The sequence below is a fragment of the Parambassis ranga genome, chromosome 10, assembly GCF_900634625.1.
Source record: "Parambassis ranga chromosome 10, fParRan2.1, whole genome shotgun sequence".
In the NCBI taxonomy this organism is placed as follows: domain Eukaryota; kingdom Metazoa; phylum Chordata; class Actinopteri; family Ambassidae; genus Parambassis; species Parambassis ranga.
Genome location: NC_041031.1, coordinates 14,501,943 through 14,528,576, shown reverse-complemented (window position 1 = coordinate 14,528,576; position 26,634 = coordinate 14,501,943). Strand labels below are relative to the sequence as shown.

Sequence of the window (26,634 nt, the reverse complement as noted above, 5' to 3'; positions counted from 1 at the left end):
GAAAATTTTGGGTCAATTCTGCACCAACAAACTACACAAGTGACATTTGGTCAGACTAATGGCTTCTTTTTTTTTTACACTAGAAAACATTTCAGGGATATAGGCCGACTATGGTTCATCGTATTAACATCAGACGTCATGTTATGTGAGCATCGTTCACATTGATTAGATGTATAAATTAACCAATTAAACAGCTGTTTTAGTTCTGTAAACATTAAGATGGCTGTTGCATTATAAAACTGGGACACATGGATGAAAAGGTATATTGTTTTATTTGGTTTCAAATCTTATACAAAACAAAAAAAAAACAAAGTACAAGACAATCAGCAATGTGACAAACCAAGACATGGCAGTGACAGAGAGCTGGAACATAGGAGAGAAGAAGGAGTGTGTGGGTGCTGAGGTCTGATGTGAGTGGTTACTGAATCACGTTTGTCAACAGGAAACAGGGCTGACAAGAATAAAGTGACAAACTGAAGATAAGGATGTAAACACATGAATCTAATGACGCTGGGCATGAATCATTCCACCTGATGGCAGAGAAGAAAAGATGTCACACAGATCTGATATCACTGTGAACAGATGTGACGAACATAGTAAAATCCCATTTGTACACCCTGACCACAGAATAATGCTGTCAGACAGGCGTTAAGTACAAAACACAACGGAACCACTCCTTACTTTAAGTCTGATATCTATCTGTAAAAACTTGCTGCTACAATGTGTTTGCATATTGTACTTTTGTATATTCTTACACATAATATGGGCTGAGGAAAGTTTCTTTGAACAACTACGTACAAACATTTGTTAGCGTAACATCACAGTGATTGGTTGAACTGGTTTTACAGCTTGTTTCTCCCTTCTCTCCGTTCCTCCGCTCTTCTTTAAAAGGTGTAGGGGCCGACGTAGATGGAAAGTCTGAGGGCAGAGCTCGTCTGGTAATTGCCTTGGTAGCTCGCCAGAGGGTTAACTGACACCATCTCCAGGTCCAGCGTGTACTCTCTGGGGCCTGACACGGCACGGGCCAGAACCAGCATGGCACTGATGTTATTGATTTGCTGGAGAAGGCAAAACAAATATGACTGAGAACACCGTTACAGCAGAGGGAACAGATCAGACCAGCAGGTACAGATCATAATGACAACAACAGTCTGCTACAATAGGAAGGGTTATACAACTAAAACCTTTAACATTTCTGAGGAGTTTATTATAGAATAGAATAGAATAGAATAGAATAGAATAGAATAGAATAGAATTATTACTTGACTAGACTAAAACATGCTATGTCACACATTATACTATAATGTGTGGCATTAGACATAAACCTAGGCCTAAAGTGACCTGGTGCATAAAATCACAGCTTGTGAACATTTAGAGCCACAATCACACTCTACTCTTTGCATTTCAGCAGTGCTCACCCTGATGTAAAAGTCTCCATTCTCATCACCGGAGCGGATACGGAAGGTGTTGTAAGCCCCTGCAGAGACACTGGTGGCCTGAATCTGGAAAATGTCAGAAGGAACGGAGCGCTCCGAGGTGATGCTCATGTAGCGGTGAACGATGGAGAAAGGTAGATCTCGACATGCAGGCTTGTTGACAGGGCACACACAGCGGCTGCACAGAGAGAGAGAGAGAGAGTGCAAGGAGTAGTTTATAAATCAGCCAGCAGAGGGAGTCAGATAACTAGCTGGAGAGTTCTCTTAACATCTAAACAAATATTGAACAGTAGCCATTTTCCCAAATGTTTTTCAAAACACATTTTATATTAACAAATCCTCTGGGATATGTTAATAGTACTCCACACCTGTTACTAAGCCAGCACTTGTTCACAGCTGTAATAGTTTTCTTATTGCACTGGAGCACGTTCAAAAGAAAAGGTTTCAGAGTTGGACTCATATGTGGAAAAAGTAATTGGGGTAATCTTGCAGTTTGAGCTGTACTCAGCACAGAGGCTGATTATATTCTGAGCTGATGGCCAGCACATATTTTAGTAATTGGGAAAATGTGTGTGTTTGTGTAAGCTCTCATGAGGTGTCACTCACTTCTCAGACACTTGTACGTATGGGTCTTGGCAGCGGTTGTTGTCCACACACTGGTAACGTCCATGGATATTCACACAAGTCTGCGCCTCTGTACACTGATGTTCGCCTGTTTCGCATTCATTTATATCTGCAGGGGACGGTTCAAATGTGTTTGACTGAATAGTGCCAGAATAGAGCTGAACAAACACATACTGATGCAGAGCAGAATTCGTCACTATGAAGGCACAAAGAGGATGGTGTTAAGTTCAGGACGAAGAGGATGGGCTTACCCTGGCACATTCTGGTGCCCAGCGGCTGGTATCCTTCCGGGCACACGCAGGAGAACTTCCCTGGTTCGTTGACACACTGGAACTGGCACAGGTAACTGGAGTAGCTGCACTCATCGATGTCTGTCGAGTTACAAGTTCAGGTTTTCACAATCATAGGGAAGTGTCTTGTTTTTATGCTTCAAATAAGGCCAGAGGGGGTCTCTTACCATTACAAGCAAAGCCATCAGGCCCGAGCTCGTAGCCCTGATCACAGCGACACAGGAAAGTGCCGTATGTGTTGTAACACCTCTGAGAGCAGGGGGCACCCATCTCACACTCATTCACATCTGAAAAGAGGGAAGATATAAACTCTAAATGCTGCATAACCGACCTGACAGTCTGTTTTGGGTTCTGGATCAAAAAATTCAAAGTGAAGGCAGAAATCTGGATAATAGTTCCAATAAATTTAAACTCTTAGAAAACATATTTTCTCAATCAGCTTGTTATTGCAATCAAAGCGGTCCAACACGAACATACAATTTTCTGCCAAAGTTGAAACAGATTGGCTTTTAAAAGGAGAGGCTTCAGGAAAAACAGGTGACATCACAAACTGTACATCTGTGCACCAGTTAGAATCAACACTGTAACACTGAATTGGCGGTGGTTGTGTTTGTTTGTTTGTCTGTTTATCTGTCTCTCTGTTTGTTTATCTGCCTGTTTGTTTGTTTGTTTGGACTTATCATAACACAAACAAGAGATCATCAGTCCCCAATGTAAACAACAATACATTACAGCCAATGTATTGATTGTCCAAATTGGAGTGGGAGGAAGTAAAATATTGATGCTGCACATGTTGTCACTCACAAGCAGATTACCAGAATCTGATGTGCGCTGCCTTAATAACTTTAATCATTTCATCATGAATCTCACACAGAAATGCTTACAACGTTTGTCTGTCATTTAATAGACCCTGAGTAAGATTCTGACTTGTGGCAGTGGTAATTCTACTCTAGTACTGTTTAAATACCTCCACATTTTAAAGGATCATACTGTTCTTGCTGTAGCGCACAGCATTCTAATATGTAATCGGCAATAATGCTTAGAAGTTAAACAAAATGTTTTTTCCAAGAAAACATTCAAAACCTTTATTCAAATATGGAGGTCCCTATACTTTTAATCTCTTCTAATTCTGGACTGTTGATCAAGCAGCTAATTTATTAGGGAAAAAATTGTAAGTTGTATTTGTCAAATTAATATGTTATCAGACAGATATAAATAGGAGAATTTGTCATTAAATTGTTCACAGAAATGTTTCAGACATTATTATACATGAGAAACTCTGTTACATAACAATAATACTTTTCTTACCAGTACTGTCACCTTTTTTATGTGCACTTTGCTGTTAATGCTTTTACATAAGCAAGATTATAAAGCAGGATTTCAGTCTTGGAGGTGTTTTACATACCGTACATAAATATTTAAAACTCACCAATGCAGGATCGGTTGTTTCCTGCCAGCTGGAAGCCAGGTTCACACTGACAGGAGAAGGAGCCGGGAACATTGACACAGCGATGCTGGCAGTACCTGTACCTGCATTCATCAATGTCTGACAGGAGAAGGGGGCATTTAGATTTTATTATTAGACCTGTGGCAAAAAGCTCCACATTTAAAGGGACAGTTCACCCTAAAATAAAATACAGTATTCATTTTTATCTATCTAGACTATCTTGATGTGAGTTGAATAGTCCCTGTCTAATATAATGAAACTTGAGGTACTGTTGGTGCTAAAAATGTTAAGGACACACTATACACTAATAGTAATGTCTCCTTTTTTTTTAGAAATCATGGAAGAAGGCAACATGTGTCTACCCATGACTAATGTGGAAGACATTAATGTTTGCATCATGCTGTCACAAACATGAGTCTGTCATCTTGAGTAGTGATTTGGTTGCTGGGTGTAGTTTGACAGAAAAAATAAATAAATGATTCACAAGGTCTGTGGATCTTCTTCAGTAACCAGTGTCATGATTTCTAAAAGAAAAACTGCCAATTTAAGCTTTATTAAAGTAGAAATACTGATGATCTCACCAATGCATTCTGTGCCAACCTTACGGTAGCCATCCGGGCACTGACAGGTGAAGGCACCCAGTGTGTTGATGCACTGCTGGCTGGGCTGGCAGTCGTGTTCATCTCGCTCACACTCATCGACATCTGTGTTTGTGGGTGACGTGAAGCAGAGACACATGCGTGCAATGTGGTTATTGTGAAAAAATGCAGCATCATTCGGTATGACTGACAGATACAGTGTGACTGTTAGAGATGATGGCCTCTTGGTTCCCCTCATTTGCACCCAACAGCTGAGAATATCATGTTGAGTCATCATGTCTGCTGTTTCATGCAGGCCAGATGAACACCTCGCTGTGTGCCAGCACAACTTGGTTTCTCGCTGCAAGTTCGTTTCTTAAAACACAGCAGCTGTCCCCGTGTGAAATATTCTAAATTCTTGCACTGTCTGTCTGCCTCCCGCAGACTCACACACACTCACACCCACACAGATTGCACCAACATGCTGCCTCCCCAACACCTGCTATGGCCACCTGTCTCTCACAATCTGTGGCCACCAACAGTAAATTTACACCATCACACACACACAAACATGCTTAATGATCACTCATCCTGTGGCCACCTGTCCACCTCTAACGCAAAAGACAGACCCACAAACCAGACACCCACCCACACAGCTGTCTCCATGCGGCTCATAGCCCAGAGGGCAGGGGTTAAAGGCCTCGGTGGGCGTGATGGGGGGCTCAGGAGCAGGGATGACTGACGCGGAGCGGGGAAGGCACAGGTAACCTCCGTAGTGGTTGAAGCACTTCATTTCTCCTTTGCAGGCATCTGGGATGGTCTCACACTCATTTATGTCTGATGGGAGATGCAGATATTTGTCACTGAGTGTGAAGGGCAGGCAATGAGTGCTTGTTAGACAGGGCAGTGCTTAGGGAGCAAGAGGATTGTTGTGCATAAGAATGAGGTGCGGAGGAGAATAACCTCCAGGTAAAAGAGAGGTTTACCTTTGCAGTGCTCCGTCTGAGGGTCCCAATGATACCCATCTGTGCATTCCTACAAGAGACAGCAGAGAGTGTGTGTGAGAAAATAATGAAAAGAAGGTTGTGAACAGCCCCTCTGAGCCAAGTAGCTACATAATATATTCATAATACATATTAAATCTTCACTAGTAGGACACGAACAAAGAACAGTGTAGAGAAAAAAACGTGTTTCCTCACGTAAGAGAGCAAGGCCAAAAAAAGACATGAAATCTGTTTCTGTTCAAAGGTTTCTGACATTTTCAGCTGCGTCCCTGAAGCCAAATGTCATTTCAAACACACAGTATTTAAGGCCACTGTTTGGAAAAAGGGTCATCATCATTCAGCAGGAAAAATACTGCTGTGACCTGCATGGAAAGAAAAACTGAGGCCTGAAGAAACATGGTATTAAAACCAAATATATCCCCAGCAATGACTGCTATAAAGCACTGAGAAGGAGACATTTATGTGGAATAGGAAAGAGAGGGAAGAGAAAGGATTTGAGGCCAGCATTTCTACACAAAGAGAAAATTGTAAAATCAACTGACAGGTGTGATGTGAAATATAGAAAAAAGACAGAATATGCAAATAAAAAAAGAAAGAGGTGAGAAGAGATGAGACAGAAGGAGAGAGACTCATCCATCCTTACCGTGTACGTGTCACTTTCTGTATGATGCTGTGAAATTGCGCTGCGGAGGAGCACAGACAGACATATGCACACACACAAGACTGACACACAAGCACCCTGCATACTAATACACTAATTGATGGGAGACTGGGACAAGAACACACGTAAAAAAAAACATGCACACAAACACACACACAATTTTCAGAGGAGTAGCAGTGCCCAGGAGACTGTGTGATGCACAGAGCAGTCGAGAAGTGGTATCTGCATTTCAGAGACAGACAGAGAGGAAGAATGTGGAGGGGAAAAAACATTAAAAAAGCAAGATTAGAAACTCAGGAGTCACAAAATGGTTTGATTCAGTCTCAAAACACTTTTGTGCTGTGAGCTGTTCCCACAGCTAAGATGGATAAATCAACTCAATGCAGAAGAGACTGAGCCAACTTTGAAAAAGTCAGTCAGAACATAAACAGTTAGCTTCTTGGACCTGGTTCCCCATTTGTCAACCAAACAGTTTCTCCTTGATCGCAGCAGAATAAATGGAATGAATCAGTCAGCCAGGTGAAAACATAAATATCGTGACGTACTCCAACCTTCAGCTGAAAATAACTGAGTCAACATCACAGAAATACTTTCATATTAGCTGCTCACAGAAAGCCCTCTATGTCTGCACACTGGCAGTCGCTGGAATAACAGCCTCGCTGAGCAACTGCCTGCAGACGTTTGTTCAGTTTACTGTGTATCAGAACTGCGACAGTGGGGGCACAGAAATCCACGAAGCTTCATGTTGATGGTAAAAACTTGTGAATTCGTCTTTTCTGCTTTGTTGCTGCAATGCTCTGTGTACTTCCATTTTATGGTATTTCTCCCATAGCACATTGCAGGGGGGGGATATAAATATTCCTCCATTAATTTTTTTTGCACTTAAGTTAGAACGTTCTTTGCTTTTAAACAAAACGTGGTTTATAGTGTTTATAGCTTGGCACAATGATTTGTAGAGGAGGGTGTGCAGAGCTCTGTTGGAATCCATGTGGGGTCATCAGAATAATCTTTTATTATCTACTCTAATAACTTTTGGGTTTTTTCTGTTTCAGGTAACTGGAAGTCAGTGCTGTCTGAGAGGACGGGACTGCATCTGTGCAGTCATCACCTGAGAAGGCCCACAAGGACGTGGTAGCAGCATTGAGGGAGGGCCCTCCTTCTTAATGCCTGATAAGGAAGTGACTTCCTGAATTTGAACATTTTCTTATCGAGGGCTTACTGAAATGCACCTAAAAGTTCAAATTTCCTTAGGCCACAACCTTATTGGTCTTGAAAGCAGGATTATTACTATTACCAGTAACGGAGCATTTTGATGCTGTGATATCACTGCAGCTTTGTTTTACATTCTAAATACTTGTCCTACAGAGCTTTATACAGTGTTGTGAGTTTTACAGGTAGATTCATGCTGTATTTGTTCAGTGTTTTGATTGACTGGGCTTTTCTCCCAGCGCCAACACAACCATCACTCAGTCCCTCTGAAGAGTAACTATACATGTCTAAATGGACTCAAAACATAAAAAAATCACTTATTTCAACCCTAGCAGATCAAAAAAGTAAATAAAAAATGGCTAATTGAGTAATGGGAACTTTTAAAGCAAGTGCTGTTTGCAAAGTCAGTGAGCTCCAGTTAAAATACAGGACAGGAACGTTATAATCACAGCCTGTCTACGTGCATAGACTCACGCTCTGATACAAACTCCAGAGGCCACAGTTGCAGGCCTTGCTTATTGTTGTATTTCAGGTCGAGACAAACAGAAGACCGCAGGGTGACTTGGACATCCTCGAATGCTCAATGGATGACATCACAAGCTGTTTGTGACCTCTGCGTGGTGAAAAGCAGCAAAACATGCTCACACTGAGTAAGCACAGACAGTAACACATACCATCGAGCATTCAGACGGCCGCAGTACGTGACCTCTTCGGATTGGCTTGGTAGCCGCTTACAACTAGCAATAATGTGACTCAAAACCACCCAAAAACAAACTGACCATCAGTCCAGGGTCCACTCACTCACTGGCTACTGAATGTGGGCAGCAGGGATGCATGGGTGTTGCCCTGCTGCCGCTGAAGATCAAGTGGTGGTGGACCTCTGGAATGCCCGTGGCAAGGATGTGGGCGCCAGTTCTCAGCTGGGATGCCCTGCCACTGCATAGGTTCCCAGAGTATCGGGTTCTGGGAAACCCCCCATGGTTCACATAAGTAGACAGCTGGTGCCAAACCTCCAGCCACTGCTCCCCTAACCTCTCATCCCTCTGCAGGATGTGTAGGAGGCTGTCAGGGAATGTGGTGCTGATGCCCAAGTTCACTGCCTGGGTGTGACCACTGACAAACATTTGTTCTCTAAAACCAATATTTGATTCAAGCATTTTTAATTAATTTTTCGAGTAGTTTGTTGGTTCCAGCTGTGGCCTTTCCCTTCTTGGTTTAGGAGGTTTGAACCTTTCGCTGGTCATCCAAAACATCACATAACTGAGAACTTACATTTACTGGATCAATCAAAGCAAATAATAAGTGGAATAATTATTTTAAATCCTACAATTTTACTGTCTTAATAATAAAGCAATTATTTGTAGGTTGTGGTGGCCTCAGAACAGCAGGCTGACCCATTTTTAAATTCACACAGTCAGCACAACTTAACAAGCAAAATGTCAGGCGGCTTACAAAAGTGACCACATGGGGAACAGAAAAAACACACAGCTGGACCACACACACACACACACTCACATTCACACACACAGTGTGCAGACTGCAGGATGGTCATTTGTAGTCCTGTATACATAACTAGCTTTGCTCTGCTCTGCTTGACTGTGCATGTAGCAGCTGTAGAACATGGTGGCCCGGCTTCCTCCAGATGCACTTTGTTACAGTGGTGGCAGTCAACCTGCAAATCCACAACCAGGAGTTGCTCCATCACACACACACACACACACACATACACACAACAAGCTTAACTTCTGTTGTGGGAAACTCCACAGGTAATGATGGATAGTGTTCTACAGAAATGTTCTCTGAGCTGCTCTCTAGTGCTGGGTCTCTCTGTTATGTCTGTGATGCTTTAGTGTATGCGGAAAATGTGGCAGGAGATGATGAGCTGCTGTTGTAAGGGGAAAAAGCTCACCTTTTTAATTCAAACTTTTTTCACAAAAGTAACATGGAGCTTGTCTGACATTAGGAGTGTGAATATTAGTAAGAAACTCTTTAGGTCAGCCAGGTTTACATAGTGCTGGCACCTGTTTGTCTTTCAGATATTCGGCTTAAAATTTAATCCAAACCCTCTTCCTCTAGCTTCCATGACCGGGTGACTAAACTGTGATTGTGACACTGACTTTAAATGTTATACAAGAGTGATGAGGTGGATGAATTTTGCAATATATAGTACAATAATACATGCCCTGTGAGTCATTGCCTCTCTTCCTGTCTAACCCCCTATTACAGCCAGAGTCAAGAAGCAAACTACCCAGCCATGTTATCTTGGCTCTTGTAAGGAGCCAAGTGCCGCTGGGAAAGCAGAGCAGAGAGCAGGGCAGCCGTGCAGCTGACGTGTATGGCCTACAGCAGAAAAGTGGGTAAGAGGCACATCTCACTTCAATTTCTGCTCCTGAAAACACTCACAAAACATAATATAAAGTTATCCCCAGTCTCTGTTTGACACATGTGTAAGACATTAAAGAAAGAAACAGGAAAACTCACAGAGGAATGTTTTTGCCGGCAGGTCTGTCTTCTGTCTCCCAGACTGACCAGTGTGTCCTGCCGCTGGCTGCGATCGTCCCAGCGTGAGTTGGCGTGCGGAAGTGGTCCTTTAAACTCCTGCCTGTATGACCCTGAGAGAGTGAGTGGGGAGACCGACAGCTGGAGCAGCTGAACACATGCAAAGGGAGGGAGAGAGAGAGCAAGACAGACAGATGAGAGAGCGAGAGAGAGAGAGGGAGGAGAAAGGGACAGCCCATTCTTACCCCCCCTCAGGCCCCCTGCACTGCCATCCTCTACTCTAAAAACCCCCTCTCCCTGACCCCCCAGGATGCAAATTCCTGGTCTGCGGCTCAAATACCAAAATTCCAAATGCGTCCAAATCGCAGGCACAACAACTCACAGATTCACACACACATGCCCCCCATCTTCTTACCCATTGCCCCCTCTTACTGGTCCCACAACACACCTGGTTTCATTTAGACTAAACCCCCACAAAAGCCCCAAGCTCTCCCACCCTTTCCTCCCTCCCTTTTCCCATTTACCCCCCATCTATCTATACTTACCTCCCCCATCTTTTCCTTTTTTCCATAAAGCAACTAAAGCCCTCTCTCTCTCTCATCCAATCTGACATGCAGGATATTTATAGCTAGGGAGAGAGAAGTTAATGGAATGTGGACAAAAATTAGAGAGTGGAAGAGTGAGTGTGTGTATGTGTGCGTGTGTGTGGACCGGCTTATTTATATACGAATAAACTACCAGTACTCTCCAGGATAACATACAACATTAGTACATGACTAATAAATTAATGCAGTATTTTTCCTCACAATGGTATCCTGGTAGTGTGTTGCAAAGTGATGACAGTGTTGCTTAACTCATGTTAATGTCTTACTCAACTTAAAAGTCATCATTGTTCTGGAAAGAAAATAAAAACCTCTTCCAAAAGAGAATAGAGTGCAGCAGCTATATTAGGCATCCTTCCAGGATACTGCAAAACATAAGTGTATAAGTGTACAATGGATGTTTGTAAATGTAAATGAAGGAGCATAGGAGTGTATTTCCCTTCCTTTGTTTTATTTATGTAACCCTTCCAGTTTGTATTTTGAAAACTTTGCTTAGCCTCAGATTGTTTATCTGCCCTGTGTGGCGGCAGAGATGGCAGCTGTCATTACGTGAGATGTTGTTAAAGATCACAATGACACCCCCTAACTGGACCAACTGTCCCCCTGTGGTAGGTCCCTTATTCCCATGGCCACACACAGTCATCCCACACACTGATTAGAGTCTCAGTTAATCACATATGTGATCTGCTGGTCCCATTTAAAAACTGCCATCTTCACTCTTTCAGTATGATTTGTTTCTGCTTCTTCTTCCAGTGTCTTATCTCCACTCAACACCCAGAAGATCAGTAAATCCTGATTCTGGGATGGATAACATTTCTTTCCTGTAACACTGCAGATTAAACCACCAAATGAAGCAGAATGACGTGTTACAGTAATATAAAACAGAAAAGCATTTTAATGTAAATACGTATTTTATTTTATTTACAAAACAGATTTACAGGCTATAGTGGGGGGGGGGCACAAACAAGTGGTCGAAGCAATAATGGGACTGGGTAACAAAATTCATCACCTCTGACGCAATGAACAGAGAAAGCTCAACCAAATGATGGTGCTGAGCTGAAAATCACTTCAGTCATGATACATTTTGAAGATGCAGCTTTTGATGACGCCCATGTATCTGTCCCAAACAACCTGATGTCTGAGGGGGTAGAAATGAGAAACAGAAAGAGAGTGACTGAAAACAACTGGAGAATAGAGGTAATGTTAAGTGTTATGACAAACTGTAATTGTGAAATCTGGGTGAAGACAGTAAATGAGGCAATTTTTGTCCTGCCAGAGTAATCAGTAGGAAGCTTGTAATGGTGCAGGGCTGTGTAAACCCTTAACTACATTCCTGAATGTTTGCATGAGAAACAAGGTAGCTACAGTTCAAGGAATCAGGGGCAGATAGGGAGACACCCACTGGTAAAACAAGGATTGTAACATACATTCTAGTGCTTGAGCTACATTTAATGAATGCTGACATGTGTCCTTATTAGGTTACTTTTCAGTTTTCCCAATGCTCTCTTCGAAATCATGGGTTTATTTTTAGCATGGGTCGATCTCTGGGGACTGATAACCCTGCCAGGGCTTGTGCCAGGGCTCTACCTGATAAGCTTTACAAAATACAAAGCACATTAACTCACTTGAACGTGTCCAGTATGTGTGCAGAGTTGGTGTAGTGAGTGAGGTAGAGTTTCATGTCTGCAGCTGTCCACCGGTCTGAACGGCACGGCTCAATAAACTGTAGGAGAAAAGGAGGGGAGGAGGTTACATCACACCACCAAAGGCAGACTGAAGCTGGTACACACATCAGAAACTATGGGCAAGTGATCTTTACACTTTACACACAGCCGAGAAACAAAACAGTGCAACATTTTGAAGAAGTGCTCACCTTCTCCACAAGATCTATAAAGAAATCTCTGACATCTTTAGTATTTGTTAACTTTGCTGCAATATTGACGAGGCTTCTAGAAAGATTCTACAAAAAAAATGAAACAAAGGTTTAAATAAAAGTTATTGACAGATCACATTTCAGATATTATGAGCAGTTCTCACCTTGAAATTAGCCTCCATCTCATTGAAAGCTTTAGTCTTTCCTCTCAGAGCTGTACAGACCAAACTGAACACAGAGGTGTGAACACAAATAGTTCAGTTACAATTTAGTTAGCAATCCAGTATCATTTAAGATCTGCTAAAAATGCCAAGTGGGTTTCTGTTACCTCTTGTGTTGGTCCAGCAGATCTTTGTCAGTGATTAAAATCTTTAGTTCTTTCAGCTCTTGTAAAAACTCTTTATCAAGATCGACATCCATGTCTTCCACCATGTTATCTACAAAGACAGCTCAATCAGACACTGTCAAACCAGTTTAAAGTCTGATATTTCGCATTATTACTACCAGAATATACCTTTCTTACAAAAACAGTTTGATTAGTACTACTCAGACTCAACCAAATTTTTAACTTACATGTTTAAAATGCATTCTCATTCTAGTTGGGAAAAGCCTGAAGGACCTCTGGTGGTCAGTGGGCCTCACTGACAAAGCACTGCTCTAAAACTTATTCATTATACACAACCTGCTTAGACGGTGTACCCTTGTTTTCATGGAAGACATTCATTTGAGGCTTTTATTTACAACTCCTCAGACTAAGATGAATTAAAACAGTGCTCTTTATTTAATCTGTTGTATAAAACCATCAACAGCAAAAACTACTCACCAACAGCCCCAACTGTCCAGTTACTGATAAGCTGCCCGGCACAGAAAGCAAAGTCTTGGAAATTGAGGTATTGCAGCTTTCTTTTTCCTGTCTCAAAACGGTTGTTGGCAAAGAAAACAATTGCAGCGTAGTCCCTGAAACAAGCAGAGGAGACATAGGAGATATATAACAGAAGACGATCAAAATTGTTTCCATTGTTTAGACATCCTGAATACTGGTTACTGTATTTTCATTTCAAAACCACGACAAGATCATTTAAAGCTTTGAAAAATAAACCTGAGGCAGAAAGTGTCTGTACTCTCCTCAAAGTTTACCTTGCAAGCTTGTCAGAGAGAAGAAAATGCTGTCGGATGTTCTCCACCAGGGGTCCCTTCAGCTCTTCTACAACTTTGAAGACACGTTTGAAGTTGTCAAACTGGAATTAAACACACGATCAAGGAGATTAATAAAATACCAAAAACTGTAAAACCTTGCTCTGCAATCAGTGGTCCTAACACAACTAATAAACTGAAACTAAAATGTTTTAAGCAGCAATATGTCAAGTTGTTTAAATAAGGGTACAATAAACAATAAAATAAATAAATATTTAAGACATATTTTTAACCATCAACATGGCTTTAAATTTTTGAGCTCTGCCAGCCAGACAGTGAAGCTCCTCAGAATGTATTTACCTGTCTTCTGCAGCTCTTAAGTGTTACACCGGTTTTTGCACTGATATCATCCAAGTCTTTCTTTGTTCCTTTGGAGAGTTTTTTCCCCAAAACCTCACGGACAAACAAATCGTCAAAGGCATAATATCTAAACAAGGAAATGGACAAAAAAGGTTTTCAAGTGGAGCAGTAACTAGCTACAGCCAGAAAAGGTATAAAATACATAAATTCCATGGAGTAAATCAGATAATAATGTGAGTAAAACATGGCATTACTGCTGCACCTCTCTATGAGGATGGTTTGTCGATGAGGTGGAATCTGGAACAACAGCTGGTTGGCGAGTTTTGGTGGACTGTGCAGCAGACGCTCACACATCTGGAAAGTCCTGTACTGGTCCATGGTGTCACTCAGCAGAACATCTGCATTTGCCTCACACTCCTCCAGCACTCCTCCCTGCATACGTACCTTCACGGCATCATTTACTGTTGATGAAACACACAAGGGTTGTTTAACCAATCATGGGTTAAGTTATAACATGTTATAACAAAGTTAAATGTCATCATCAGTACTACGATAATTGGGTAGATATAAGTATACGTTAAAAACTACTGCATTCAACAACATATTAACCATATTCCTGTTAAATACAGACTTTTCACACATACATCATAAATCAGTTCAATGTGACTCAGTTAACCATACCTGTGTATCCATCCAACCAGAGCTGGTAAACCTCCTCATCCATGATAGTGGTGTTACCAACGAACACATCCAACTCTACGGCCATCTGCGCGAAGCAACGAGCAACAGATATTTAAAATTTAACGTTTAGCCTCTGGTAAAAACAATTAGCTGCTAAATTAGCTCTGGTCTGACTAACAGTCCGGATGTGTTATTTTACCTTCTTTTCTGATCTTCCCCCACGAGTTTAAAGTACCTAGCAACAACAAAAGGCGAGTATGTAAAGTGTAACGTTTGGTCTAATAGCTGGATTTAAGTGCACTCTCCATGGCTCACTAATTAGATAACTTCCTTCACTCCATTAGAGGTTAGCCTCCGATGCTAGCTAGCTGCGACGCAGAATTAGCTGGCGTCACCCAACAGTAAACTGACAAGCGGGCAACAAACGGTACATTAAGATTAAAATAACATCAGGCTGTGATCAAATAGGTAGAAATAACTTAAACGGTTGTATATGTCGCTCAGATATCCATCAAATGGTGGCGTCTCTGGATTGCAATGGGTGCTCAAGTGTCAACACCAGCAGTCATGGAGAGACACTTCCGGTGCCGTGACGTCACAGGAGAGAAAAAACGCTCTGCAGCTTAGTTTCTGCTAATGCTTGTTTTTAAGGCTATTTAATCAGAAAACCAAAGGAAGAAGAACTGATCTAAAACCAACCTGCTTGTGCTACCTGGAAACATCTTCAATGGTGCAAAATCAGGTGTATGTATAAAGTATCAATAACAAAAGTGTAACTTTAATATCCATATCATATAACATAACATATCTACCAGCTAGTTTTCAATAAAAACAACATCAGTTTAATTTATCATTTGTAAAACTAATTTCATTTTTCTTACATTTTTATAACAGGTTATCATACGTGTATGTTCATATACCGTAAACTGATAGTGTTCTCACAGGCTAAGAGGCCTAAATAATGCTATGTGACCAGTGGTGGAAAGTAAAAGTAATTTTTTAATGTATTTATACATTACTTAAGTAAAATAATAGCGCATACTTTATACTTTCTACTCCACTACATTTCTACAGTGTTTGTAGTTACATTTTACACTTTAACCTATGCAGAAGGGCTCATAGTCTGTTTTCTTTTGAAGAGTCATGCTCCTAAAGGTTCGGAACAGAACGCTAAAGAGAGAGAGAGACTGACTGTGTTCAGAGAGTTAACTGTAACCACTATGTTCTTCACTTGTCTTTAGTAAATTATCTTCACCTGCAAACCCATTTTATTTTTTTTCTAATTTTAGTTTCACTGTTTTGATTGTTTTAATCAGAATTATAAATTAAAGCTGCAAGCAGCGATGATCGGGCCCTCGTCCTCCGCGCGACCACCCCCTCCCCGTTACGCTGTCCCTTGACAGATTTGTTGTCAATACGCAACCCCCACCAGTTGCTAGGACCCCCGCGAACACACATTCGAATTTTCATGGCGAAATCGTTAATCGTCGCCAGACTTTGGCGAGCCACAGAGGCCACACCCTTTAAGTTAGAGAAAAGCTTTTGATAACTTTTGATCAGCAGGTCCTTTAGGTGACCTCCAGCAAATTTCAGGTCAATCGGGTGAAAGCTCTAGGAGGAGTTCGCTCACATACCAATGGTGTAAATCGCCAAAATCGCCATATTCCATCCAAGATTGCGGACTTCCTGTTGGGTTAAGGTCATGGTGTCTAGAGACTTTTTGGTGCGTCTGGGTATGATAAACATGTGTACCGATTTTCGTGCATGGCAAAGGGGTAAAAATGGGCGGTTTAGAGGTGCAAATAATAATACCTACAATTACAATAGGGCCTTCGCACCACTCAGTGCTCGGGCCCTAATAATGTAGAAAGTGTGTGTGAGCATGAGGGGGCGTGGCTTTCTCTGTGAACAGGATGACATCGTAGGAAGTGATGATGCTATTGTGACATCATAAGATCAAAGGATAAGACCCGGGGACCTTAGCCAAAGTACACTGTACATTGATGATTGATGTTGATCAGTTGACTAGACAATGCAAAAAATTAACAATGACTCAAGGATTAATCAACCCATTCCAGCGGGCAATGGCAGGACTGTGGACCCTTTTTGACAGCAGAGAAAAAGAGCACCTAAGGCGTCAGGGGGAGGATCTGACAGATACCCAGACTGAGGGGTCTAATGACATTTTGTTAAGGGAATGTATCTCAGACATTATGCGCTTACAGAATTTTTGCAAAAGAGAAATGAACAAAAAAAATATGTTGCAGGAAACATGTTTGCTTAGGAATGAAAGGACAGAAGGTGTTCTCGATGAACTCCACATGATAAAAGAATCAAAGCAGAGGACCGAGCAGCAACTGATTCAGATGACCAATGCCATGAACGCCATACAGACACAACTGGAATCTGAAAAAGAGAGGAATAGAGGTCTGGTGAGAGAGGTTCAGGATAAACAAGCCGCACTGGATCTGGAACACACGCAATACAAAGCTTTGTTGGAGAAGGTGGACCAGTGGAACAGTCAAGTCCAGAAACAAAAGGCTGAACTGGACCTAGCAATAAATCAGAACCAGGCTTTGTTGGAAAAAGTTCAGAAACAAGAAGCTGAACTGCCACCTGATAGACATACAACAAGACCAACAAATGTTGGCGGAGGAAAACCAGTGCTCTCAAGACGTTATACGCTTTGAAGCAAACGCAAGGATCTGCAAATTGAAAAAAAGTTGGTTCGTGAGCACCAAGTGAAGAACCAGACTAAAACAAGTCAGAATGAGAGCTGTATCGACAACAAGAATCAGTAATTGAAAAGCCTCCATCCCATTTGTGTTGCTGTTCCAGTTCCAGTATATATATATATATATATATATATATATATATATATATATATATATATATATATATATATATATATATATATATATATATATGCGTTTGCTTCAAAACATATATATATATATATATATATGTATGTATATACATACATATATATATACTGGAACTGGATATATATATATATATATATATATATATATATATATATATATATATATATATATATATATATATATATATATATATATATATATTCGACTAGAAGCTACTTTCTACTCCACTACATTTCCACAATGTTTGTACTTGTTACATTTTTTAAATACAGTGTTTGTCTGCTAACAGTTACAGGAGAGATGTTTCTCATTATGGGAAGGAAGTGGCACAATTCCAAGATGTATCCCAAATTAGGCGTAATAACAATAGGCCATTCATTTCTGGTTTTTATCCCTTGGGAGTTGATTATGTAGGCTAATTGGCTGCAGTGGCCCTAAAAGGTTGAAGACAAAACTAAATATCAAAGATTATAAACCTACCTTATTTTTGTCTATGACAGTAAATTAAATATTTATCAAGTATTAATAATATAAAATCATATAATTTTTAAAGAGTCACTACACTCGTAGTGACGGGTGACAACTTTTTAAAGCAAGTAGCTAACAATAAACCTAACAAACTTAAAAAAAGCTGTATCTATATCAATTTACAGTGCAGCCCAAAGACACACAATTCATTTAAAAAAAAACCCTGAATGGTCAGACAAAAATCCAAAGATAATGGGGATTCTCAAATTACAACTGTGTGTTTGGCAGCTTAACAGAAGCCTATTGTTGATCTTTGTTCTTTCATTTGTGCTCATCGTCCAAATAAAATGTGTCAGATCACAGATTGGTTTCTGTGTGAGCTACAGGCCTTTCCAGTGAGCACTTTGCTTGCTGCCTGTGTGTACACAATCTGCTCTCTTTTCCTCTGATGATTAATCTAAATAAATCCCTGCAAATCCCTCTCCTCGCCCTCCCTTTCTGTGTTTCTGCATGTGTCCTTCAAAATCACAACATGAGGAAAAACACTCAGTCAACTTGTCTTTTTTTTTTTTTTTTTTTTTGCCGGATCTCTTGCTGCTGCACATCAACGCTCTCATTTCTAACCTCGCATGAACACCCTGATTCCATCCCCAGATCCCCCTTGCTCGGTTAACACCCTACATTGTTATAGCCTCAGTGAAACAATGGAGGTGGGCCAGAGGGCGGAAGGATGTGGCTGAATGCCTCAGCATTAACCCCTAGAAAAAAAACCCTGCAGTCACACTTTCCGCCTGTGTTCTTTGAAAGGAAACTAATATAAGCGGGAGTCAGTCATGATCCAACTAGAATTACACTGTAGCCTGTATGGTAAACTAGGTTTGGATACTAGGTACAGGTTTGGGGATAGTATAGCTCTTGTATTTTGAGAATGACATCACTTTATTGAGGGGAACTGTTGATGAAGTGGATCACACTATTTTACATTGTTATTGTTGTTGTGTTGTATTGGTTTCATAGCATTAAAAATGGGTATAAATACCTTTTAAATGGGGAGCACACAGAGCAGACATTTGTCCTCAAATCTAGATGTTTTGATGAGAGTCACAGGCAGATCAGAGATACTCCTGCTCTAGTCTTTGCAGGGCCATCCTACAGGACCCAAATATTAACATGTACATTCCAATGGACACCTCACAGTAAACCTTTAACATTTCTGATCACTACATAACTTATCTGTCAAAACAACAGCTATCATACAAACTAGAACTTCCTGTAAAGGCATTAAAATAAAACCAGTTATGGTCAGGATCATAATGAGACTAAAAGAAAAAACACACGCACAGCGAGCATAACAAGTGGTGAGTTTGTACTGTATATCATTGCAAATCCCAAAAAGCATTTGTGCAGCTCTTTTTTTCAAATTGATATAAATGTATGCTTTTATTTTGAAGGTTGCTGCGCTGACTTCCGGTAGGGCTCCGGCTTCACGCGCAGCCTGCTGCTCAGCGGAGTCACAGCCGTGGAAGTGGTGGAGGCGGACATTGTTGTAATAACAGTCCAGAGGATAAGCACAGATGATGCATTTATTCTGAGCGGATAACGGGTGAGAGTGGATTCTAATTTATTTCGTTTTCAATGTGAAAAATAACTGGTTTTTAGATCAATAACGCTGCTTCACCGTGTGTACTCCTCCTCCTCCTCCTCCTCTTCCAGCCACCGGAGTTCATTCAGCCGAGGCGAGCGGAGCACAGCCTGATGAGACGATGCCAGCGACGTAAAAATCACAACATCTGCAGGGTGTGCATCCGAGGCTGCTGGATTAAGCCTCCGTGGATCGACTGGGCCTTTGTACGCGTACAGTAACATACACAGAAAAGCCCACGGGGCGGCTGTTGTCTTCAAAATACAGCGCAGAGGAGGAGAAATAAGGTCTGTTGTGCTCCCGGAGGCCTTTGGAGAACACAGCCTGCTGTTGAGAGGATGACAGACTGACATTAATGGGGGTTTGCGGTGCATACACGACCTCATTAAGGCATTATCCACGGATACTGGCTTCTGCACGAAACAGGACCGAAGTCACCGCGCCTTGAAGAAATAAACAACCTAAATAGATATCACATGTTTCTGCCTTGATCATTACCTCCGGTGCTGTAGTGAGTGCATACATGACATCTGGAACACGGTGGATGCAGACGAAGAGGAGGATGTTACATTAAATCTACCCACATCTCAGCGCTTTTAATAGATTCTCAGGTCTTCGTAGTGTCGTGCTTTTAATGCTTTAATATAAAAAAATGGGCAGCGAAGGTGAAATAATAAACAGAGAACTGTCAAAGATGTCTGACGAGGATTTGCTGGCGTGCTCCAAAGAGGAGCTGGTGGGCCGGCTGCGTAAAGAGGAGTCAGAGAAAATATCAGCTCTGATCCAGCGTGGCCGGCTGATCAAAGAGGTAAATAAACAGCTGCAGGGACACCTCCTCGAAATCAGGGAACTGAAAGTCATCAATCAGCGCCTGCAGGAGGAAAACACGGAGCTGCGGGACCTGTGCTGCTTCCTGGACGACGACCGACTCAAAGTGAAGAAGCTGGCCAGGGAATGGCAGCTGTTCGGGCATCACGCGGCCAAAGTGATGCGAGAGGACCTGGGCGGGTACTTGAAAAAGCTCGCTGACCTGGAGCGCATGCAGGACGGGCTGGTGAAGGAGAACCTGGACTTGAAGGAGCTGTGCCTGGTCCTGGAGGAGGAGTGTGTCAGCAGGAGTGACTCCAGCCCCGGCGGCTCAACCGAGCTCAACCTGCCCTGCATGGTGGCCCGGGACTTGGGAGATGGGAGCTCGAGCACGGGCAGCGTGGGAAGTCCGGATCAGCTTCACCTCGTGTGCTCACCTGATGACTGATGACAGATTTATGTCAGAAGAGGCCGGACAGAGAGGGGTCATGTGACTGACAGACCGGGGACACAGTGGCACTGTCAGACAAATTGAATTGGAGAAAATAAAAGCATAGGGCTTTCTGAATGCTGCAAGGATTTGTGTGCCACTTTAGGTTTTGACGTGACGACCACATTTCAGGACTCTTAAAGACATTTAATAGATGTTTGCCAGATGATAATGAATTTAAATTTTACTGTTTTTTCACAAATTCTCATTTTTCAGTGGAATAAAATGGGACCACAAAAATTGGGTCACATATATATATATATAAATGATCTCATGCACTGGACTAGCCTACACTGGGAGAAGCCTTTTTTTCTATTGCACTGGATGGCATAATCTTGGACCTTTAAATCACAGGTCTAAAGATTTAGTTCAATCCAGTTTTGAGCCATATTTAGTCCACTGAAATCCAATAGCACTGAAATAGATATGAAAAAAAGAAACTATTTGATATTTGCTTTTGCTAGATGCCCAATATTGTGTAATATTTTGTGCGCTCTCTTCCTCAGGACAGGATTGGAGTGCCATTTGTGCATGATGATTGTCACAATTTGTACAGGCCTGTGAACCAGTGTGATGTGAAGGCTCCTCAGGTTATCTGTGGGCGGGGCTGCTGTTGTGCATATACAGTAATATGCACACAGTATGCTGAAGCTGCCACACTGGCTGAGTAAGGGTTTGGATCAGACATGAAAGATGTCGTTGGACCTCACTCAGAGCTGAACTGAAAACTTTTTTTTAAAACTGGAAACTCTTTCTATCAAACTGAAAGGTCTACGAGTTTTAATGATTTTTATTCTATTCAAGCCAAGTTGTTTAAATTCAATGATCCGACATTTTTTATGATGTTGTAGTTGATGTTCAATTAGCATATCACAGTTTGTTTAAGTTGGCATCTGTCGGCTTTCTCTTCTGTAACTCATGCGTTGTATTTAATCTGTAACATTCTGAATAATCTTAACTTTGACCCTTCTTTATCTTGATTTATCTGTATTAACCAAATTTACTAACCAATTTCAGTTTAAATCATAGATGATGCACATGGATTAGAACAGATTTATTTTGTTGTTAGCTGTTTATTGGTGGGCTATGCTCGTAGTGCACTGGAGAGCTTTAAATACAGTGGGTATGACATTTTGTGTGGTCCTGACTTTTTTTCTTTGAGTATTTGACATTGGGGGAAACAAGTGTTTAGATTTACAGAGAATGCAGGATTGATTTGTGCACTTGTTTTGACCGCCATGTCCGACACCAACAGCGGTTGATTGATGTTCCCTTTGTGTCACACAGACGAACTTTATGGATGTTCATCAGTTTTATTTTTGGATCCCTATCCTTGCACGGGCTGGAGAGCTGAAGAGGGCAGTAATGCTTTTACCCACTTAGTCATGCACAGACGTCCTGTGACAGCAGCAGCAGCATGCACAGATTTTCTTTTCTCCCTCCTTTCTCTCTCTCTCTCTCTCTAACCCCATTTTAGCAATCCAATGCTTTCTGAGCCAAGCAAGAGATTCACTTCATTTCTGGTAAATGGAGTGACAGAATGTTCACAGCAGTGCAGGTCAGACAGTGGTCATTAGAGGTGCTGCCACAGTGATCATGAACTATTGATTATTCTGCCATTTAGCCTATTTTCTCAACAATCTTTTTCCAGTGTCAAATATTGACTTTTATTTTGGACAATGTCAGAATTTGAAGTCACAATTTTGAGAAACAAAAATCTGATTTTTGATTTCTCTTTCAGACTCGTATACACCCACACTTCCGAAAACGAAAAGTGAATAGTCTTAGATTAAGGCTTCCGCAAAACAACTTATTTGTGATTCCTCAAATTCCTGAATTTTTAAAACTGATTTCCTGCCTGTAATTTTGGATTTTTTTTCATCTCAGACATTTCAGACATCATAGAAAAAGAGACTTAGACTTTATAGAGACATGGTCAGACCACTCCACTTTCCACATTCAGTCTCTTTATGATCTGTTTTGAAAACAAAGACAAAAGTAAGGCACTGCCCACCTTAACAGTTCATTCTTTAGAGAAAATACAAACATTACCAAAAATATATTACACTCTCAAAAATAAATATATGATTATATCATCTATATCAACTCCTACGGCCCAGCCTTAGTGGTCAATCATTTGCATAGACACTATTAAAAATTTAAAAGATTCATACAAAATAAGTAGCTTTTGTTTGTTAGTTCTTCCTTTCCCCTTTTAGGGACTTTTATAAAGTGTTATATAACAATGTAGCAAGTTATTCTATGCAACATTAAATTGAACTGTCACTTATATGACTAGATGGAGTTATACCACTTTTAGTTTATATAATTCTTTAGAGAATTCAGCATGCAATGCGTTCATAATAAACCACAATCATTCCAGCTTCTAGCTTCTAAAAGAAATATAAAGATTTTACATTTATATAAAAACAGTGAGTGTAACAATCATTCCTGATAATGCCACTAGTTTGCATGTTATCTAAGAAAATAACAAACTTTCTTAATAGATAAAATGAAGTAGATGCATAGTACTCATTATAAAATGAGTATTATAGTCGTTGTTTTCCACAGATCCCTTTTTGCCACAATCAGTATGGCTGCATTGAAATGAACATTAGTGTTGTGCCAGGAGGGCATGGTCATCATCACAGTGTGAGGATGGTTGGTGAGTGCAGGGAGTGATCCGATTGGTCACCACTGCTGCTGCTGCGGCGATGGGCAATCCCACAAGGTTGAGATTGATGGACATTTTCCTGATGTGATGTAGCGTGGGTGTCTGAAGAGGAAGAGGGATAGGTGAAAACCATACCAGCTGCGAAGGACAGGATAGAGGGAGTGGACGTGAGGACTGGGGTGTGAAGCGACTCCGATTCAGTGGTGGCAGTGGATGCCGTCAATGTAACAGGCTTGGTTGGGATTGTTATCTTCGGTTTGGGCTTCTCCATCTTTTGTGGTGGTTTGGTTGAGGGTCCAGGGCAGCTGAAGTCTTCTGGCTCGGGCTTGATGGTTCCCAAAGACGAAATTGATGGATCTGGGTCAGAATCTGAATCAGATTCCTCTATTTTACAGATGGGACGGTGAGCTTCCAGGACCAGCTCAAGCTTCTCTTTCTCCTTTTGTAATTCAGTTATTTCCTTCTGTAAACGTGACTTTTCGTCTTCCAGCTGGTCAGTCTCCTACAGAAAGAAATTCAAAATTAATTATGAGTATTTGCATTTTAAGCATTAATGTTTTTAAATTTTGTACCATGTCGACTCACACTTTGCAGGGAATCGGTCAGTTCCCGGCGACGATTGCGACATTTTGCTGCTGCCAGTTTATTTCTTTCCCTTCTTACTCTGCGTCTCTCCATTTCTTCTTGGGATAACTGAGAAGGAAGAAGAGAGAAACTTTTTGTTAAAATCACAGAGTAACACGGAGCTAAGTAATGTTAAGCGTAGCCTAAAGGAAAATTAGTTTGGTCCACCATTGGCTACATGATACAGGAGAAATACTACCACCATGTGTGCACCATGAGTCATCACAGTCATGGCCGCCGGGCAACATGATTTAGAAACCTCTGAGCCATCTGTGCCTTTGTAACACCCTGACTCTGACTTCATCCAGAGCACTACTGAATAATTGCTGTTGTTCCAATATTTCCCGCCCTTTCTGGGTGATCATGAGTCATGCTCAGACCCCAGCGGTGACTCAGGTGTGAGTCACAGAAACTGACTTGCCCCTGTGAGTCACATGACAGTCTACTTCCTGTACCGTGAAATTACGGCTGTGTGACAGGGATATGTGCCAATGTGTACCTGATGAAACCATAGAACGGACACTAGATGATGACAATTGATGATATTCTTGAGTTGAAGTTGAATTGAAACATAAGTGTTGCTCTGCTATCTAAAACCAGGTCTTTTTAAACAGTGTGTCACAGGTGAAATTTTTACTGTGTCAATAATGACTTAAACACCAAAGAGAGTGACTTGTTACTAGAAAGCCAGTGTTGCTCCTGTGGACATATATCATATGTCATATGTTCTATTGCTCAATGAACTGATCCAATGTGCATATTGACGGGAAATGACACAGAGTATTACAGGATGTCTTTCACAACCCAAATAGGAATGACTGATCCACTGTCCACATCTCTATGTGGGGGCTCCAATTAGCTGCTTCTACACTCAACCACTTGTGCCTTTCAAAAGCGGTTTCTGTACCCTTATGTAGAACTTTGAACAACTTTCTTACATATTCATCGTTCCTTCGCCTTGTTGAAGATGTTGCATTTGCAGCGGCTCTTATCACCCCCGGTCTGAGGAGATGGGACTGAGAAGTTGGTGGGCCCAGTGGCCGTACCCCTGGAAGGGATGGGTATGGAGGTACTGGTGATCGTGAAGGTCCCGGTGGATGCATGAGGGAGGGCTGAACCAACCACTGGAGGTCCTGGTTGGTTGTGATGGCATTAAGACTTGGTACAAACTGACTACTGCCTGCCATTGTTAATTTCTGTAGGGGGACAGAGAAAGAGGGAAGATGAAGAGTTAAACAACATAAACTACAAAACTACAAGTCAGTGTGAATTAATAACAAAAAACAAATGGGTTCACTTGAATGCAGTGTAATTAACGTAAATACTACTTATAATAAGGAATAACATGATTTTGTTTATATATTTGTATTCAATATATAATTGGTATTATCAGACACGTTATAATAGATTGAATTTCAACTCTTTTATTATTTTATCATACCCCTTGACTTGAATACATTTGACCCCTAACCTGTGGCCCAGTTCAGTGAAAGCACACCTACCTGTTCTTGTTGTGTGGTGGAAGTGCTGCTGCTTGACCCAGAGATGCTGCCTGTATACGGCGGGTTGCCTCTCCCCTGACTCCCAAAGTTTCGATACATCCTCTCTGCGATAGTGAAAAGGAAAATAAGTCCAGCCGCTGCTATATAATCTTCAGGTCTCACTGAATCACTTTCAAGTTGACTCTTGTGTCAATTCAAACTCGGGAGGACAAACCCACTTCACTTCACTTGCGGTAGTGTCGGTAGAGTCCAAACGTCTTCTAGGGGGAGCAGGAAGAAGAGTCCCTCCGCTTGTTTTTTTAATCTCCCTTAAAAAAATCTAAACAGAGCTTCAGTGAACCCTGTTCTCCATGGTCATACACCTAGAATCGGAAGTCTGGTAGTGATTGTGAGGTTGTAAACTCTTAAAGCGGCACTGAATGTTTACCCCGCCCCTCCGCACTTACGGGAAGTAGTGTTGTCTGGAATCTCTCACGATTTTTACCACGTGTCTTGACGTCACTGCCCATATTTGGTGAGGATTTCCTCCCGGGATTCCTCAAGCAGGCGGCTTCACCTCATGGTCTGGAACGAGCAGGTTTGTGGCGTTTGATCATTTTTTTTCTGTGGAAGTACTACTACTACAATTTCCATATCTGAGTGGAAGCATTTTCACATTTTGTTTACACCAAGTACATGATAATTCCAACTACATCAAGCTGAGATATGGGCTGGTGTGAGCCTTGAGTTCATCACTGTTAAATACTGTAACTTCCAAAGAAAATGTACAATATAAAAACGTCATCAAAAATAAGATGAGCTTATATTTGATAACCAAACTTAATGTAAACAAATATTGTTAAGGTTTATTTACTATATTTATTCTTTATTTTCAATCAATATTTGTATTTTAGGTTAAGTCATCTTTTTATAGTATCTTTATATATAGTATAGTATTTGTAGAATATTGTCATTAACTAAAAATGTCTAGTGTACTGCAATATTCACTATTGTTTATGTCAACAGTTGAGTTTCACAAACTACACTAACTTCTCATGTTATAGAAACTAGTAATCTTTTTTCTATATGGCTCTATAGCTCTGCTATAGTACAGCATTTCATATAATGTTATATGTTATTCCATGTACTCCATTTTATGTGCTGC

The 26,634-nt window shown here is 41.2% G+C and overlaps 4 protein-coding genes across 4 annotated transcripts; 1 reads left to right on the top strand and 3 right to left on the bottom strand.

Moving 5' to 3' along the window:
• Nucleotides 1-253: 253 nt before the first annotated feature.
• On the bottom strand, nt 254-9,904 carry efemp2a (EGF containing fibulin extracellular matrix protein 2a). The gene is made up of 11 exons (XM_028417012.1): nt 9,731-9,904; nt 6,023-6,262; nt 5,362-5,410; nt 5,024-5,212; nt 4,379-4,501; nt 3,780-3,896; nt 2,518-2,637; nt 2,312-2,431; nt 2,043-2,169; nt 1,419-1,614; nt 254-1,058 (listed from the first exon to the last, which is right to left on the bottom strand). The coding sequence occupies exons 2-11, from the start codon at nt 6,122-6,124 to the stop codon at nt 885-887; spliced, it is 1,317 nt and encodes a 438-aa protein (XP_028272813.1). The 5' UTR covers nt 6,125-6,262; nt 9,731-9,904; the 3' UTR covers nt 254-884.
• A 1,338-nt stretch (nt 9,905-11,242) lies between these two features.
• fibpa (fibroblast growth factor (acidic) intracellular binding protein a) lies at nt 11,243-14,986 on the bottom strand. Its single transcript, XM_028416219.1, has 11 exons — nt 14,598-14,986; nt 14,399-14,483; nt 13,980-14,178; nt 13,718-13,844; nt 13,361-13,461; nt 13,047-13,180; nt 12,552-12,660; nt 12,388-12,451; nt 12,224-12,310; nt 11,976-12,073; nt 11,243-11,488 (listed from the first exon to the last, which is right to left on the bottom strand). The coding sequence occupies exons 2-11, from the start codon at nt 14,481-14,483 to the stop codon at nt 11,419-11,421; spliced, it is 1,074 nt and encodes a 357-aa protein (XP_028272020.1). The 5' UTR covers nt 14,598-14,986; the 3' UTR covers nt 11,243-11,418.
• A 4,247-nt stretch (nt 14,987-19,233) lies between these two features.
• ccdc85b (coiled-coil domain containing 85B) lies at nt 19,234-21,649 on the top strand. Its single transcript, XM_028416473.1, has 2 exons — nt 19,234-19,354; nt 19,465-21,649. Exon 2 carries the CDS (start codon nt 20,046-20,048, stop codon nt 20,646-20,648), a length of 603 nt encoding a protein of 200 aa, XP_028272274.1. The 5' UTR covers nt 19,234-19,354; nt 19,465-20,045; the 3' UTR covers nt 20,649-21,649.
• A 988-nt stretch (nt 21,650-22,637) lies between these two features.
• Nucleotides 22,638-25,904, bottom strand: fosl1a (FOS like 1, AP-1 transcription factor subunit a). Its single transcript, XM_028416280.1, has 5 exons — nt 25,709-25,904; nt 25,491-25,594; nt 24,927-25,184; nt 23,950-24,057; nt 22,638-23,866 (listed from the first exon to the last, which is right to left on the bottom strand). Exons 2-5 carry the CDS (start codon nt 25,587-25,589, stop codon nt 23,336-23,338), a joined length of 996 nt encoding a protein of 331 aa, XP_028272081.1. The 5' UTR covers nt 25,590-25,594; nt 25,709-25,904; the 3' UTR covers nt 22,638-23,335.
• Between the last annotated feature and the right edge of the window lie 730 nt (nt 25,905-26,634).